General features: G+C 41.6%; 1 protein-coding gene across 5 annotated transcripts in view; it reads right to left on the minus strand.

Moving 5' to 3' along the window:
- Positions 1 to 31: 31 nt before the first annotated feature.
- sdk2b (sidekick cell adhesion molecule 2b) overlaps positions 32 to 15187 on the minus strand; it is a 257788-nt gene continuing 242632 nt past the window's right edge. For 2 of the 5 annotated variants that reach the window (XM_032501972.1, XM_032501969.1), the window contains exons 43-46: positions 14177 to 14336; positions 9662 to 9791; positions 3532 to 3588; positions 32 to 3004 (exon numbers count right to left, since the gene is read on the minus strand). In XM_032501972.1, the coding sequence (XP_032357863.1) occupies positions 2534 to 3004; positions 3532 to 3588; positions 9662 to 9791; positions 14177 to 14336 (818 nt within the window). In that variant the 3' untranslated portion in view covers positions 32 to 2533. The remainder of the gene's footprint in view (positions 3005 to 3531; positions 3589 to 9661; positions 9792 to 14176; positions 14337 to 15187) is intronic. The other 3 variants (XM_032501971.1, XM_032501974.1, XM_032501973.1) reach the window with 3 other exon arrangements.

Below are 15187 nucleotides of genomic sequence, written 5' to 3' on the forward strand. Positions count from 1 at the left end.
GGAGATGACATTTTTTCAGTTTTTTTTTTTAAACTATGAAAACTAGGAACACATCACTGAGTCTTCACTATAGCGCTATGAGCCCGCCTGTCAGGCGGCTGGACGGCGCCAGCCCTCTGTGGCGTTACTCCAGGCAGGTTTACAGATGCTGCATGACAATCTCTTTAAAACCAGACACACAGTGAATGACCTGTAAAGCATACGCACAAGAAGTGTAATCACACGCACACATACACATGCACACACGCGCATTAGCATTTGGGACAATACACCTCAATAGTACAGAGTGGTTGATTACAGAAAGAGAAAGAAGTGAGGCCATTCAATGACATCATCCCTTGGTGCAGGCTCAGTGCTGCCTTGTGATTGTGAGCAGTGTCAGAGAAGAGTTATAAAGAGGTAAAGTCCCACCCCTTCCAGTGGACCACCATAAGACCATATTTCCTCAAAAACATGTAAGATAGTGAATGGCAAGAGACAAATAATTTTTGGATCCCATTGGAACTGAGCCATAGATGTATGAGGCTCGTCAATTTAAAAGCAAAGTCAAATTTTGTAATTCAAGAAAGTCTGTTTGTTGTAAAACAACCTTTTTACAGCAGCCGCAGCCTAAGCATTGCCGTCAACTTTGTCGTATCAAGCCTTTTGGTCATCATAAAAGAACTCATCGTAACCCAGTAAGTTTACAAGAGAGACATGCAGTCAGTCTGAGAGTCCTGGCATCCGGTTGTCCGCAAACCCGTCCACGTTTCCTGTTTCAGCTTTGTCGCGTTCCAATAGAAAAAATACAGAGTGGTGCGCTACCTCTGCTCGCACACTTAAAATCCTGGCGCACCAGAGAGGTCTACGTCATTTCAACGTCACATTTGCACACACCACATCGGGTGCGGCTAGTATACCAGCAGCTTAAGACTGTGAAAATATTTAAAATAGAAAAGACTACTCACTCCAAAGTTGCGTAAGTGACGTCTCTCTGAAGCTACGCCTGTGCTTCATACGTTACTCACATGACCAACAGGTCTTGCTTGTTCTTTCGCTTTTCTAACCTGATGTTTTATCAGGTGTAATATCAAGTATAATGTTACATGTGCTGGGAGACATAGCTTGCAAGCCAAGCAGCACAAAACGTGTTAGTATGACAAAAAAACTTTGACTTTCTATACTTGCAAAATATCTTTGAAATTGACCAGCATATGTGTAATCCATGGCTCAATTCAAATGGGATGAAAGAGTATTTTGTCTGTCCATTCACTATCATAGCCTACATATTTTTTTTACAAAATAAGGTCCCATGGAGTTGACCGGAAGGGGAGGGACTTTTCGTCTCTACACCAGCAGGGAAGGAAACCGGAAAAAAACAACCTTTGTTTCTTATCAAATTCTCACCATTTCATACCATAACATTTTAGAAGAACCAGCAGCTGTGCCAATATGTGACTGTCCCAGTCTGCAGACAGTTTTGAACCTCTAAGGTTGCATTTCAGTAGACATATGCAGAATGGTACTGTGTATATGTGAGCCAGCAAAGGGTAGAAATAAATATGGGTCGTGAATGCAAATTATTTCACAGCCAACATCTGTCAGGATTAAAAGAAGGCTCTCGAGGCCAGCCAAAAGAATGCCGCAGTCAAGGGCACCCTCAGCAGTTCAGTAACAATTGGTGCCAGATATCATAAATAAGTGATTCTCTATCAAGGCATCTTTGATCCAATGAAACACACTCACAAAAAGACTTAAACACTTTGACAGATATACACTCATTTCATATATCTGCAAGATCCATCAGACACGGTTTGACAGTCATTGACATTTGACCCGCCATGGCCAGTTTGCATGTTTTTTTTATGTATTTGTGTGGCCTAGGCCAGAGAGCTGTTTCCGTGGAAACCTATGATTGTTTTGACAATGTCCGCTTAAATCTCTCCCGGCCAACACATTAAAATTTGTTCAATTTGGCATGTATTCCACATCCACGTCTGTCTTTTATCACTTCCTCCTTTTTGTTGTTTTGAGATCCAGTTCATCCAGTCCAAACAATCACTTGTCCTTTCACTTCCACAATATGGCTCCATCGCATTGTTCTCCATCAGTGCAGACTCTGCATTGACTTGATTTTGTCTTTTAGGTACATCTACATTTATATTTATGTGTGTGTGTGTGTGTATTTTTAAAGATTATTGTGACTTTGTACAGAATCAAAGAGATTACCATTTGATTATGTTCAAAGAAAAGTAACAAAATAAAGGAGGAAATATGCGAAATAATTCAAATAGCAAAAAAAAATCTACACTGGCACACTTCCACACATTATACAATAAAAAAGTGCTCCAAAAAGTATCTATAGCGTTGTTCCGCATGTATCCAGGCTGACTAAAGAAAAAAAAGAACACGTAAAAAGAAAGAAAAAGAAAATTAATTTAGAGGAAGAAAGGAGTAAATGACTTGATTGAGTTGACTGCGCGTTTCTGTGTTCTCCTTCAACACAAGTCGGGTAGATATCTCCAGAAACTTTGATGTCCTTTTCAGCCTTTTTTCACACAAAGGAAGAGAAGCCAGCGATTGGGGCCCGCGAGCCAGGGGCTAGGCTGCTGGGGGGCCTGTAAAGGGTGCTGTGCTGGCTGGGGGGGTTGGAGCTCTGCTGGGAGGGGGTGGGAGTCCGGCTACCTTTGGGCCTGAACAGGCTGCCTTGGCCCTGGGGTTGGCCCTGAGGTGGGCCCTGGGGCGGGCACTGAGGCGGGCCCTGAGGCTGGCCTTGGGCTTGCTGAGGCTGGGGGCTAGGTGAACTGAGCTGGGGTGGCAGTGGAGGTAGAGGAGGCAGAGGCGGTGGGGCGCAGTGATCCGGGTCGCCCGACTCGGACTCAGTGTAGCTGTAGGCCTGTGCCCGGGATATACCTTTCTGTTGGCGGCGCCAGGAGTTGTAGTAAGTGGGGTCGCTTATGTAGTGGTTGACGAAGGAGTGGGTCTTCTGTCGGTTAGGGTCCACCTCATACTCACTGTCGCTGCCCTGTGAGAAATAGAAAATAAAGAAGAGATATTACCATGAAGTAAGCATGGGATGACTCTGTAGTGTTTCCATGTGGAGCAGTTAGAGATGCTGAGACTACAAATGTAAATGAACATGAAGTTATTGAATTATTCTGTGCAAAGTCATCAATTCACAATCACCCCTGTCAAACAAAACACACATGCACACACACTTACATTTACAACACAGCACAAGAACACAAAAATGGTCAAACATGGTCAAAGCGTGATTACGGAATGGATGACTTGTTACTGAAGCGTGCATTGTTAACGAACCATCAACACAAAATAGCAAAGGTCAATTTATCTTCAGGACTTAATCAGTATGTTCACAATCTAAGATCTTTGCATCCACACCACGCCAGCAAGGTTTGGTGTTGTGTAGCAGTGTACCACATAAAACCTGTAATGGGTATCTGAGGGAGAGGATTGGATGGGGACTAGCAATAGGAACCAGTCACCTATCAGGCTAAAAACATTCAAAGCAGGCAGCCACAGGAACCTCACCAAATGCAGTGGAAGTGTATGTAGGCCACCTGTCCCATATGAAAACACCAGCGCCTCCTATGGGTGAACAAAACAATGGTTTTACAGTACATCACCATAACAGAATGATTAAAATGGCCCAGTCATGATGGTGATAATATCATACATATGTTAAACATACTGGTCCTCTGTGCCATTCTAGGTGAATGCAAAAGCTACAAATAAAAAGCAATATAGGTTGTGCAGTGCATTTACAAACATAGAAAGTGTGATGTTGGGAGTTGATTGGTTCGGAAGTAGATTTTTGACCTGGTCTGGCTATCACCAGACCAAGCCCAGTTCAAACAATCCGGGTGACGTAGAAGCGGAAGCGGTATCAACGGGTTGCTGTGCTTTGGTGCCGTCTCGGTGGCTGCCATGTTGAATGTACACAAGAAGCTGCTTGGTTGCGTCTCTATCGTCATCGTGTTAAACCCGCCAATAGCTCTGACCTGGCAGGATTCTATGTTTGATCATGTTCAACACACGATTGAAGAAAAGCACAAGCAGCCACTGCATGGCCACATTGACACTAGAAACCTTTTTTTTAAATGACATTCTGTATATAATTACAGAATTTGTATAACTGTTTTGGTCACATTTGGTTGAAAAATGTTTTTATAGTGAACCCAGCAGCAGCTATGAAGAACTTTTACTCCATTTTCTCTGAATTAATATTTTGGTAGGAACGAAAGTTTACATCGTATGTTTCTTTGGGGTCAGGCAGCGCGTAGGACGTCTATATTCCGATTGGCGGCTGGTTGTTCACCGCTGAACCGCGTCATAGCTCTAGGGCTGCAACTATCGATTATTTTCATAGTCGATTAATCTGTTGAATATTTTCCCGACTAACTGATTAGTTGTTTGGTCTATAAAATGTCAGAAAATGGTGAAAAATGTGGATAAGTGTTTCCCTAAAGCCCAAGATGACGTCCTCAAATGTCTTGTTTTGTCCATAACTCAAACTATATTCAGTTTACAGTCACAGAGCAGAAGAGAAACTAGAAAATATTCCCATTTAAAAAGCTGGAATCAAAGAATTGTTTACTCAAACTGACTAATCAATGATCAAAATAGTTGGCGATTCGTTTAATCGATTAATTGTTTCATCTTTGTAGCTCTACATAGCTCATTACCATAACGTTGACCAAACTTCAACTTTCTGCTTGACGCTGTGGTCACTCAATATACCCAAAACACAACACCGACTGATTTGCTGTTTCCTGCAGCTGAGAGAAGCTTCCATTGAAAATGAATGACGTCCTTCAACTTTGCAGCTCAAGTCGGCGGTGGTGTGTATGTACAGTAGGCCAGTTTGAATTCCCTTCAAGCCATCTGTACAGAAATGACAATTATCCTCAGCACATTCTTGTCACTGACCCTCCACCTTACTGCTGGCTGCGCTAGAAACGCTTTTGTATTCACGTCAAGTAACCTTCCTTGGGTCAAACAAAAAGCAATGTGATCATTGAACACTCGCTCATGGTCAACTAATTACCTTGAAAGCAAGCTGCCAATTGGCTACCCAGCCTGTGATTAATCACCGGGCCACAAAAAAACTAATGCACTTTGCCAAAATTGTCACTCAGCCTAAAGGCTGCTTGGAGTGTGGATCAGGTGTATTACAAAAGTAAAGCAAGAAAGGCCTATTCTTTTCCGAACAGAACACCGCAGAGATGGTGCTGATAATTGCGACTGTCTCAAGGTTCTTGCTCACTCACTCCTCATATTATTATGTTCGATCTTCGCATACAGAAACGTGGCTGTCGGCACACTCTCGAAAGATACACTCCAGAGCAAACTCTTAAGTACAGCACATATGTGATACATATGGCAGTAGGCTCAGATTTCTCTCAGCCTTCAATATGGTTCGTGTCTCACATGCCAACCCTCTAAATAAAGACTTTTCCTTTTTAGTTGTCAGTAGAGTTTATAAATGTCCAAACAGACGATGCTTGTTGATTATCTTCCATTTTTTAATCATCTAAGGTTCTAAACAAAGGAAAGTGATTCCCCCCCCCACCCCCCACCCCCCTCTTATTTTTCCACAAACTAATCAAAGGCAGACATTGTGCACAGCAAGGTTTGGCTCAGAATTCAGTAAGGGTTAGGGTCACAATAATCATACTTTAACAAAAAAAAAAATCTTTTACATTGTTATTCCTCTCAAATAGGACAGTGGGGTGTGAGATGCATCAGTGGCTGCTGTGCTTGTTGTCCATTGTAATTGTGTTAGCTTGTTGTAAACACTTGAGGCCAACCAGTGTTGAAAAGCATTTCAGTCATGCCAGAGCGTTTAGCAACACAACACAATAACAAGATCCATTCACAGCGGACCAACAAGACATGCTGAGCTACTTCAAGCTGTATTACCTCACGCTAAAAGAATTAACACTGCATTGAGAGATGAAACACCACTCCAGTGTGTGTGTGTGTGTGTGTGTGTGTGTGTGTGTGTGGGGGGGGGTTTCGTCCTACCCCTGTCTGCAGATGTTCTGACTCTTGAAATGTTCTATGTACAAGTATAAAGCAATACGTCCCCCTTTTGCTTCATCACCAGTCTTCGACAGAAATAACTCAAGGACAGAATTGAGGAACCTACAGAAGAGATGTTTGACAATTTGCCTCTGGGACAGCGCGGCCCGTGAAACAGCTCCTTACTTCAACTCACTACGAGCAAATCACTAAAGCTGAATGCTGTGAAAGAACCAGGCTGAAGGCATGAAATGCAGCATAGCACCTCAGCCTCAAGGGAACCGCCATCTTCATTATGCACGGATATGTATAAGACAGACACATACCAGTCTGCCAGTGACAATCATTAAACATTTGTTTCATCGTTATGATGTTAAATGAAGCAGAGAAAGAGATAGAGACATCTATCCAATTAACTGGTGAAACCTCTTGACAGAAGTTTGTTTTATCATCAGAATAATAAAGTTGCCCTGCGTTCCTGTTTACAAAACTGCTGACATCGTAGGACGGTGAACAATGTGGGAGAGGGACAAAAAGAAAAATACAACAATGGATGTGCATTTAATATAGGCCAAAATTACAATTTGGTGTAGATAAATTGGCCTTTAGCGGCAAACAGGGCAGCTGTTCGAACAATCCATCTCTTGAACTTTGACCTTTGACCTCGGTCTAGAGAGAGTTCAACTGAAAATGACATATGCTGTCCTATCAGCGTTTCTTATTTATCTATATTTATGACTAAAGTCTTTCCGCAAAGCACTTCATAATTAACGTGTAAATATCTTTGAATTTTACTTTCCTTTGGTATATATATATAATGGCATGAAACTGAAATTACAATCTCCTGGCAAGCATGGCCCCCATCCCCCCAAATTTGTCACATACCCCAATATACGACAGAGTGGGTCAGTTCTTTGTCCTCCAGTTATGGATTATTGCATCGAGGAGGGGGAGAAAGAAGGGGCTGTCTATGTCACTCTCATTAATGAAGTGAACACAGCAGGAGTCCCCAGAGACAAAGGCAGTATATGTGGGGCTTGAGGAGGACTAAAAAGTCCACAAACATTCACAGCACATACATTTTTGCAGGATTTCAGCAATCTCTGTCAAGAAAAAAAAATTAAAGTGGAGGAAAAACCGCAATAGGGATGTTTAGCATACTGAAATGCCTGGTGCATCATGGTACAGTTGTATTTTGTCATCATCAAGACAGGGCTATAGGCCTCTTTAGCAGCTGCAATCCTCTCTTAACTGCTTAATGTATGTTGCTTCAATAACAACAACGGTAATCAAGGGATTTGGGATTTTGTTGGGCATTAGTGCTGTCCCAGACTGGTGTACTTTGATGAGAGTATTGTAAGCATGGGCCTTCATTGCATTTACCTACAATTATTTTGTTTTTCTTTAATTTGTCAACCGTCTGTAGTTTAAGACTAAGTGAGGCTAGTTTTCCTCTCACAATCTGTCACGTACGCCTTAATGTTATTAAAAACAAAATGTAATTTGTTTGCAGTCATAATTGTCCTTTATTCTGGGTTATGACATCATATTTCAGACTGGGCCAGTGAAAACAAAGTGCTGCGTTGTCACGAGAGACAATCCCAACATTTCATAAAGTATTCTCAGTTAAGCCCCAGCCAAAAAAGCAACAGTAGCCAGAGAGAAAGGGAGTGGGATGGTGGAAAAGGGGGAGACAGAGAGAGGCAGAAACAAAGGAAAGGGAGAGAAAGCATGTAACAGAAAGCAGTAACAGACATTTTCATATATTTCTCACAGAATGCTACTCTACAGGGAGAGCATGATCTACAATCCATCTCTGACTCAGACACTGTATCTTTGACTGGTTTTGGCCCTAAATGACACACAAAGAAGAGTGCCACAGAGACAACCTTGCAAAATGGGAAAGCCTATACTCTAAAGGAAAACAGACAATAGGGAACTACCAGCAGGGGAGCAGAGCACTAATGGTAGCCTTGTTGCCTTGCCATGTCAATGTTAGCTTCTCCAAATCCCCTCTTGAGGAGGAGTACAAAATTCAACTTATACCTGCTGGTAGAGCCCCTGGGGATTAAAGAGGACAGACAGCACAATGTCATACTGATAGCACAGGGTTATCCGCTCAATAAAACTTCAAAGAGCATTCCTGGATTTTTCTGAAGCACCATCGGGTGCTGATATGGTGGCCTGTCAGGGGCATGGCAGAGGAGCCTAAGGGAAACAGGCAGGGCTCTGTGTGGTGTAGCCCAACGAAGCCAAGGCCAACCTCCTGAATGTGCAGTTACGGCATTAAGGCTATGTTTGACAATACACAAGTGTGAACGGTAGATATGTCAGAGAGGTGGTGAAATGACGAAATGATTCATTTGAGGGCATGTTATCGTGCTGTGAAAGGTCCTGTCTATAACGATTCATTGTGGGGATATTTTCATTTGATCTGGAAATAGGACTTAGGTCCCGATAAGACCAGGTGGGGAGAGATTTCTGGCTGCGGAATTCACACTAGGGAGGTATCTAGCTGAGAGATGTTCCAAGATAATTTGAGAAATGCCTCGAGGGAGGAATTTGTAAATAAAAGAGAACACCAAAGGAAGCCTGAAAGCAAGGGAAGTCAGGAGGATCAAAACCAGATTGCAAGATGTTTTACCCAAACCACAGAGAGCCGGGGAGGGAGGCGACATAAACAAAAACAGAAACAACATATGCATATAAGACATTTCAATTCAGATAAAAGAGCATGTGAGAATTAAGTCAAACCCCAAAATTAAATTGACTAAAGTCAGGAAATAAGAGACATGACGGTGGGCGGCACACAGCCTGATCAATGGAAGAATTGAGAGGGACAGAGATAAAGTCACAATGTATCGATTGGACCCACTTACTGGGCAAAAGCAGTTTGGTTCAGCACATAGCAAACAGCACAACTTACACATTCTAGCAATACTTGTCTATCTATCAGTGCTGACAGTGTCTGCTTAGAGCACTTCAATTCAAGAGATTCAAAACTATGATATTTGACTACATACACCACTAATGACGCTAGGCTCTGCCACATGAATGTAAATGAATGGCCAATACAGTATTTAAGTTTTCCTTAGAGAGGATTTGTACGGACCGGACTTACATAGAATTCAGTAGGAGAGTTGGATAGGCTGCCTGGCTGGAGTAGTAACTTCCAATAACTATCTCAAAAAGTAAACTTTGCAGGGTGCATGTGCCCTCAGCATCTTACATAACAAGTGCTGTGGCTGAGTGCAGTGGCCTGTATCCCAGGTGGATGTTAGCAGAGCGACATTCTCCACAGGTCACTGCCTGGTCTAAAAACTGCTTTGCCGCCAGTGAGCAGAGTCATTAATCTCTCATCCCTCCTTGTGCATTACTGTAGCTTTATCTTATGAAATCTGCAGGCCGAATGCATTTAGGTGAATGACAGAGAAAAGACACAATGTGGACAGTATGAACTGACACAAAACACTGTACAGCTGGCAATGCAAAGCTGAATTCCAGAGGAATTCAAGGAAACGTTGGTGTGCACACACAGGTACAAACATGAAACAAATACAGACTAAATGCAGACAGACGAGGAACACTTTACAAACACAGACCATAGATTATATAAAAAGCAGAGTTGCTACTGTACCTGTGAGTCTGAGATTTCTGAGGGTTTTTCAGTCAGGCTGCTGCTCTCTGCAGGGATCAGGTCATTGTACTTTGTGCTGACGTCCTCGTCTGAATAGTTAAGACTGCCTGGGCTGGGCCTAGGAGGAGATCTGGGCAAAAATGAAGAAAGACTATCAGAATTCAGAATATTTCAGTTGGTTATTGTCCTTAACCAGATTGTTTTGTTGACCCTTACATTGTTCTTGTTTACCATTTGAAATCAATTAGAAATTGAAAGGATATTTCCAGTTTATTACAGCTTGGGTCATCTTAAAAGAAAAAAAAACTTGAACCGGACCAAACTTTTTCTGCAACGCTGCTGTGACCAATCATATGAGTGCAAACACACAATCCTGCTAGATTACTTTGTAACTTTAATGCCATACTTCTTCTCTTTCCTTTACGTAAAATAATAAATTCTCTTTCTCTCAAACTGGACTTCCTGGATTGTGTTTTCTATATTGTCTCCCAATACACGCCCCCACAAACGCAGCCCCTTGACTTCGCACCCACCCTCTAACTGCTTATGTTTATACTCCTTTGTTGTATTAATGTTGCTGTGTGCCTAGATCTCAGTTTGGTGATTACAATGCTATCATAACCAATAGAAACTATGGCCAAAGTTATGCAAATAAGACCCATGTGTTTCAAAAAATATTTAATATTAATTTCATATTAAAGCAGTTTCTGACAAACAAGCCAATTAAGCTAACCAATGACTTTAGTACACCCTCAGGCTCACTTAAGTCTGAGACAGTAAGGGCTTCATCTCAGGTTCAAATGTATCACTGTCTGAGTGGGAAGGAGTTCAGCTTGATGAGAATCATGGGACACTCATGAGATGGCTCCCTACATCCAGCCTCTCCAGGAAAGAATATTTCCCCCTGATTCAGTCCTCACTGTGGGCTGTGGAATGCCAAACCACTGGAATCTTGTGACTGAATTACAGTATAAACTGAAATATTGCGCTGCTCAAGGGGTCATCATAAAAATGGCAGCCTCAGGCTTTGCTCTGGCAAATGTTATCAGAACCTACGTGAATGATTACACAGATTAAAGATTCAGTTGCTTCCTGCGGCTATCAAATATGTCATTCAGATGTATGTTTAAAGAGTGTAAGTGATAGGACTGAAAGAGGATCATCGAAGAGGTAGTGAGAATAGGGTCGAGCAGTTATGTTGAGTAAACCTAAAAGCTGAAAGAAAAAATCAGGGCATAGAAAGGAGAAATACTTGAAAAGAAACATTTCCTAAAATGGTGTGCTCTAGTCAGGGGTCCTTTAAGTAAATATGTGAGGGAAAAAAGCTCTAGGTGCCTAAGCTCCTCCATACTTTCCACTGTCGCCGGTCCTGCTAAACAAACACTCATCTGTTCTGCTGATTGGTGCTGGTTTGGCTGAGACTACTGGGACATACTGACTCCGGTTGACTTTCCAGGCCCGAGTATCGGCCGCCAGCCAGCGCACACACACACACACACACGCACGCACGCACACACACAACCACTTTACACGTCGAAACCACATTAGCATTTTTCAAAATAAATACAAGTTGAAAGCATTTAAAAAATGTTGTGGGTAAATTCCAGCAGTTTTCACATGGGCTGGTATTTAGAGTGTGGTGTGGACAAACTGTAAAACTCCCTAGGGAAATCACATAGCAAGCTGTAATTCAATTACACTCAGAGTAATATTAAACTAGAGTTAATTCACTTAACTTGAGTGGAGGAGTGAAACGTGTACATCAGAGAGCTATTAAATATACAATGTACTACAGGTCTGTTGATTTCTGTGATCTCTATGTGTATGTTTGAGGAAATTTAAGTGTCTGAATCTATGCAGACATGTGACTTTGCTGACTTAGCTTGCAATATGGACACACATTTCTATAAATGCCTGTTTATCTTGTAAGGTGTAATAGAATAATGGAACAGAGGGTGAATATTTACTTTGTATTTTGAAAATAGATTCTTTAAAAAAAGGCAAAAGAGAAGCCCGAGAAGACAAAGGGAACAAAAATTAAAAGCATAAGGAAAATCAGTTGGCAATGTTGACTATTTGGAAACCAGATGGGCCAGCTGTGCTATGTAAGATGAAATTGATAGATGACATTTATGTGTACAAGTACATGCAGATCGGTGAATGTGTATTAATGTACGTACATTTTTAGTCATACATGGTATGCATATCTCTCCTGTCCTACCAAAGGTATAACTGTAGATGCGGACTGGGCTTCACTGTATTAAGAACATAATTTCTTTACTTTTTTTCTCTACTCTATTATAATTGTTTTATTACAATTTATTTTATGATTGTAATTTGCACTATTATACATGCAGCTATTATGTTATGAATGCAAGTAAATTAAAGACAATAAAAAAAAAGTTTGATATTTTTAAACAGTAGTTAAGTCCATTGACTAATATCGACAAAAGCATTCCAAATACTTTAAAGTGATTGCCTAATCTAACGGGTGCCAGATCGTCTTTGTAGCAAGTTTAAAACACCATATACAGTATTTTTAAATAATGGCCATGTAAAATGTCCCCAGAGATCCAATTTTCTAAGATGCATTCCAAAACATTACAACAAAGTTTTTATCAAAGCTCTGAATTCCAGTCTGCACTTATTCCCAAAAGGATGATCCAGTGTAACTTTTAACTTGCATTTCTCAGCAGTCCTTACAACACAGCCAAACAAAGAGCTGGAGCCCACTGGGACATTATGATAAACTGCCTGTTTAAAAACATTGAGGAAGCTCAGCCCACTTTCACCTCTTCTCCTTGACTCTCATACACCACTGAGTGAGGTGTGAATTATTTATCAATTCTCTCACTTGGATAGAGAAGGGTCCACTTAATCCTCTCGCAGCAATATTCAGTCAGTAGTATGTCGGGTAAGGAAAGAGAACCAGGGGGTGAAATCAAATCTGCCCCCGGTCTATACTCATTACCAGGCTCTCCTCTTGCTACAATCGCCTGTAGGGACTCATTACAATGTCTGAAGTGTTCAAGAGCTTTGTCACTCAAGAGTGTTTAAAACCATGTTAATCTACACAGAATACTTTACCAAGACCTTCTTAAACCCCAAACCAGTGTGTGAAAGTGTGTCAAACTATTGAAAGAGAATGATCCAAAGCCATACATGAATGATGCTTTTAACCTATCCCTTTTTACAACAGTTAAACATTGATCTTCTGAATGTTGAAAGTCAACCACAAAACATATCTAGACTTCTGTGTGTGAGTCCACGTAGGAGTTTATGTGTAAGTAGAACTGTAGGTAAGTGTTACTGTTCTTAGCTTCAAATTGAACCTTCTTACAAGCCAAAAAAAAGGCACATTGACAACATAAGTAGTGACATAATAAGTTGTCACTCAAAGTTAACTGCATTGGCTTTCCTGTGACAGTGGTTGAATTTACTGTCAGGCATTTTTGTCTTTTTGTTAAACTCTGGACATAATGATCTCCAAACAGAGACAATATCTGTATCCAAAATCAAACATGAATGGCTTTTGCTTTCTGACACAGCTCTGAATTAGAATGGATACAGTGGGATTAAAACCGCTTGATTTCTGATCCTGGTATCAGGCAGAGGACTTGGTATTCTGAGACCGGAGACCAAGATGTGGCATTAATCTATAATCGGGGGCTCAGGTGTTGGGATTTGGGTTCTTCCGCTGTGAGCTGAGTTCAAAGAGTGCTGAGTCTGAAAGTACATCTGTGCATTCTTTCACTCCCAGCTTTCCCCTTCAAGCCCAGAGACATAATAGAAACCTGCCTGGAAGCTCCTCAAACAACTGGAGCTGCTTTGATCTGTCCTCAAGGCCACGCTCACATACAGATGCACTCACCCCAAATTTTTCACACATTCTCATACACAAAACAATGTACTTTTCACAATATGGACATGCAGACTCGTGCACCTATGCACACACAGAGGGGGCAAATTTCTTTCAGATTTAACATTGGAGTGCACCTGTCGCCCCCCCCAATCACATCTCCCAGTCAGTTACACAACGTAATGCTTTGATATCCATATGAAATGCAGTCACGGCTGACAAACTTCAATAACGTGACTGAAGCTGTCTCAAAATCCACCTCTTGCAGAAACAGATATTAATGATCTAATACAAAGTGTACAGTCAAATCCAAAACAGGACTTATGCCTTAGTCCCTGCTGTGTTCTAAGCACAGGTGTCAGTCAGAGTGATTGGCTTTAAACAAGGTCAGGGTCTCAGCATGCTGCGTGTCCTACAGCTGGGATTCACTAAAATACAGAAGCTCATTCAAAGGGAATCCGTAGTGAGGCTTTTATAGGCTGGGTTTAAAAACTGGAAGGCTGGATTTTAGTGCAAGTTGTCAGAAAGGAGAGCTGAAAACGTTTTCAGGCGTGAAGTGAAAATTCCACAGATAACCATATTATCTTACCATATGGTTATTTTTATTTCGACTTTAAATTGAGCTTCTAGTTTGAATAGCTGTGGAGATCACTGACCTGGTGTAGACGCCGTTCTTTCGGCAGAAAGAGTTTTTCACAGAGAGCCTTCGGTTGTTGAGTTCCAGAGCGGGGAAACGGCCTTCATCCAGGCTGATCATATCTCCATGGGTCAGAGCGTTACAGTTGGAGTTGTTACCTGGACACACGTGCAGAGACACTGTGTGACCACAGGTCGGATGGACAGGCAAGTTAGTGTACGGGAGGGGGAATGGAACTAAACAATGACATTTGTTAGTGGGTGAGTGAGTGAACAAAATTACAGACGGTTGAATATTAATGTTGCCAAATGTAAACATGAATGAATGAACCATTTGAAGAAAAATAATGAAAGAGTGAATCGTTGTTATGTAAATGTAAATGTGCTGTATTTATATAGCGCTTTTCCAGTCTTAACAACTGCTCAAAGCGCTTTTACATCTACAGGAAACATTCACCATTCACACACATTCATACACTGTGGCAGGGACTGCCACCTGCTCATCAGATAAACATTCACACACATACACACTCCGATGCGCAGCACCGGGGGCAACTCGGGGTTCAATTGTCATTCGACAATGACTGCAGGGGCGGGGATCGAACCACCAACCTTCCGATTGGCAGGCAACCACTCTACCACTGAGCCACAGCCGCCCCTTATGTCTTTTAGGGCACGGCTCAAGTCCTAGAGGGCAAGTTCTCCACAAGGAAATTCTATTCAATGTCAATTGTTTGTCTTTCAGTTCTTAAAATGCTGACCATTGATAATAACATGGCTTTTGGATGTTTTTATTTTTTAAAGCTGTGTATAGTGTTAATTGCATAGCTTTAAATACACAGGCTGAAACAAGGTGTGTGGCTAGGTGCTCTCTATGCCGCTGCAAAACAGCCTCACGAAGGAAATTGTTTTGGTGGAACGTTTAAAAGTTGTTTTACTCGTGCAACAGAAAACTCAGATTAGCTGACTGCTTTTACCCTGCAGAGATCTGAGAAAAGCTTCACCATAGTCCTTTTAAATCGACCAGAGTT

Source organism: Etheostoma spectabile, chromosome 21, assembly GCF_008692095.1.
Source record: "Etheostoma spectabile isolate EspeVRDwgs_2016 chromosome 21, UIUC_Espe_1.0, whole genome shotgun sequence".
Taxonomy (NCBI): domain Eukaryota; kingdom Metazoa; phylum Chordata; class Actinopteri; order Perciformes; family Percidae; genus Etheostoma; species Etheostoma spectabile.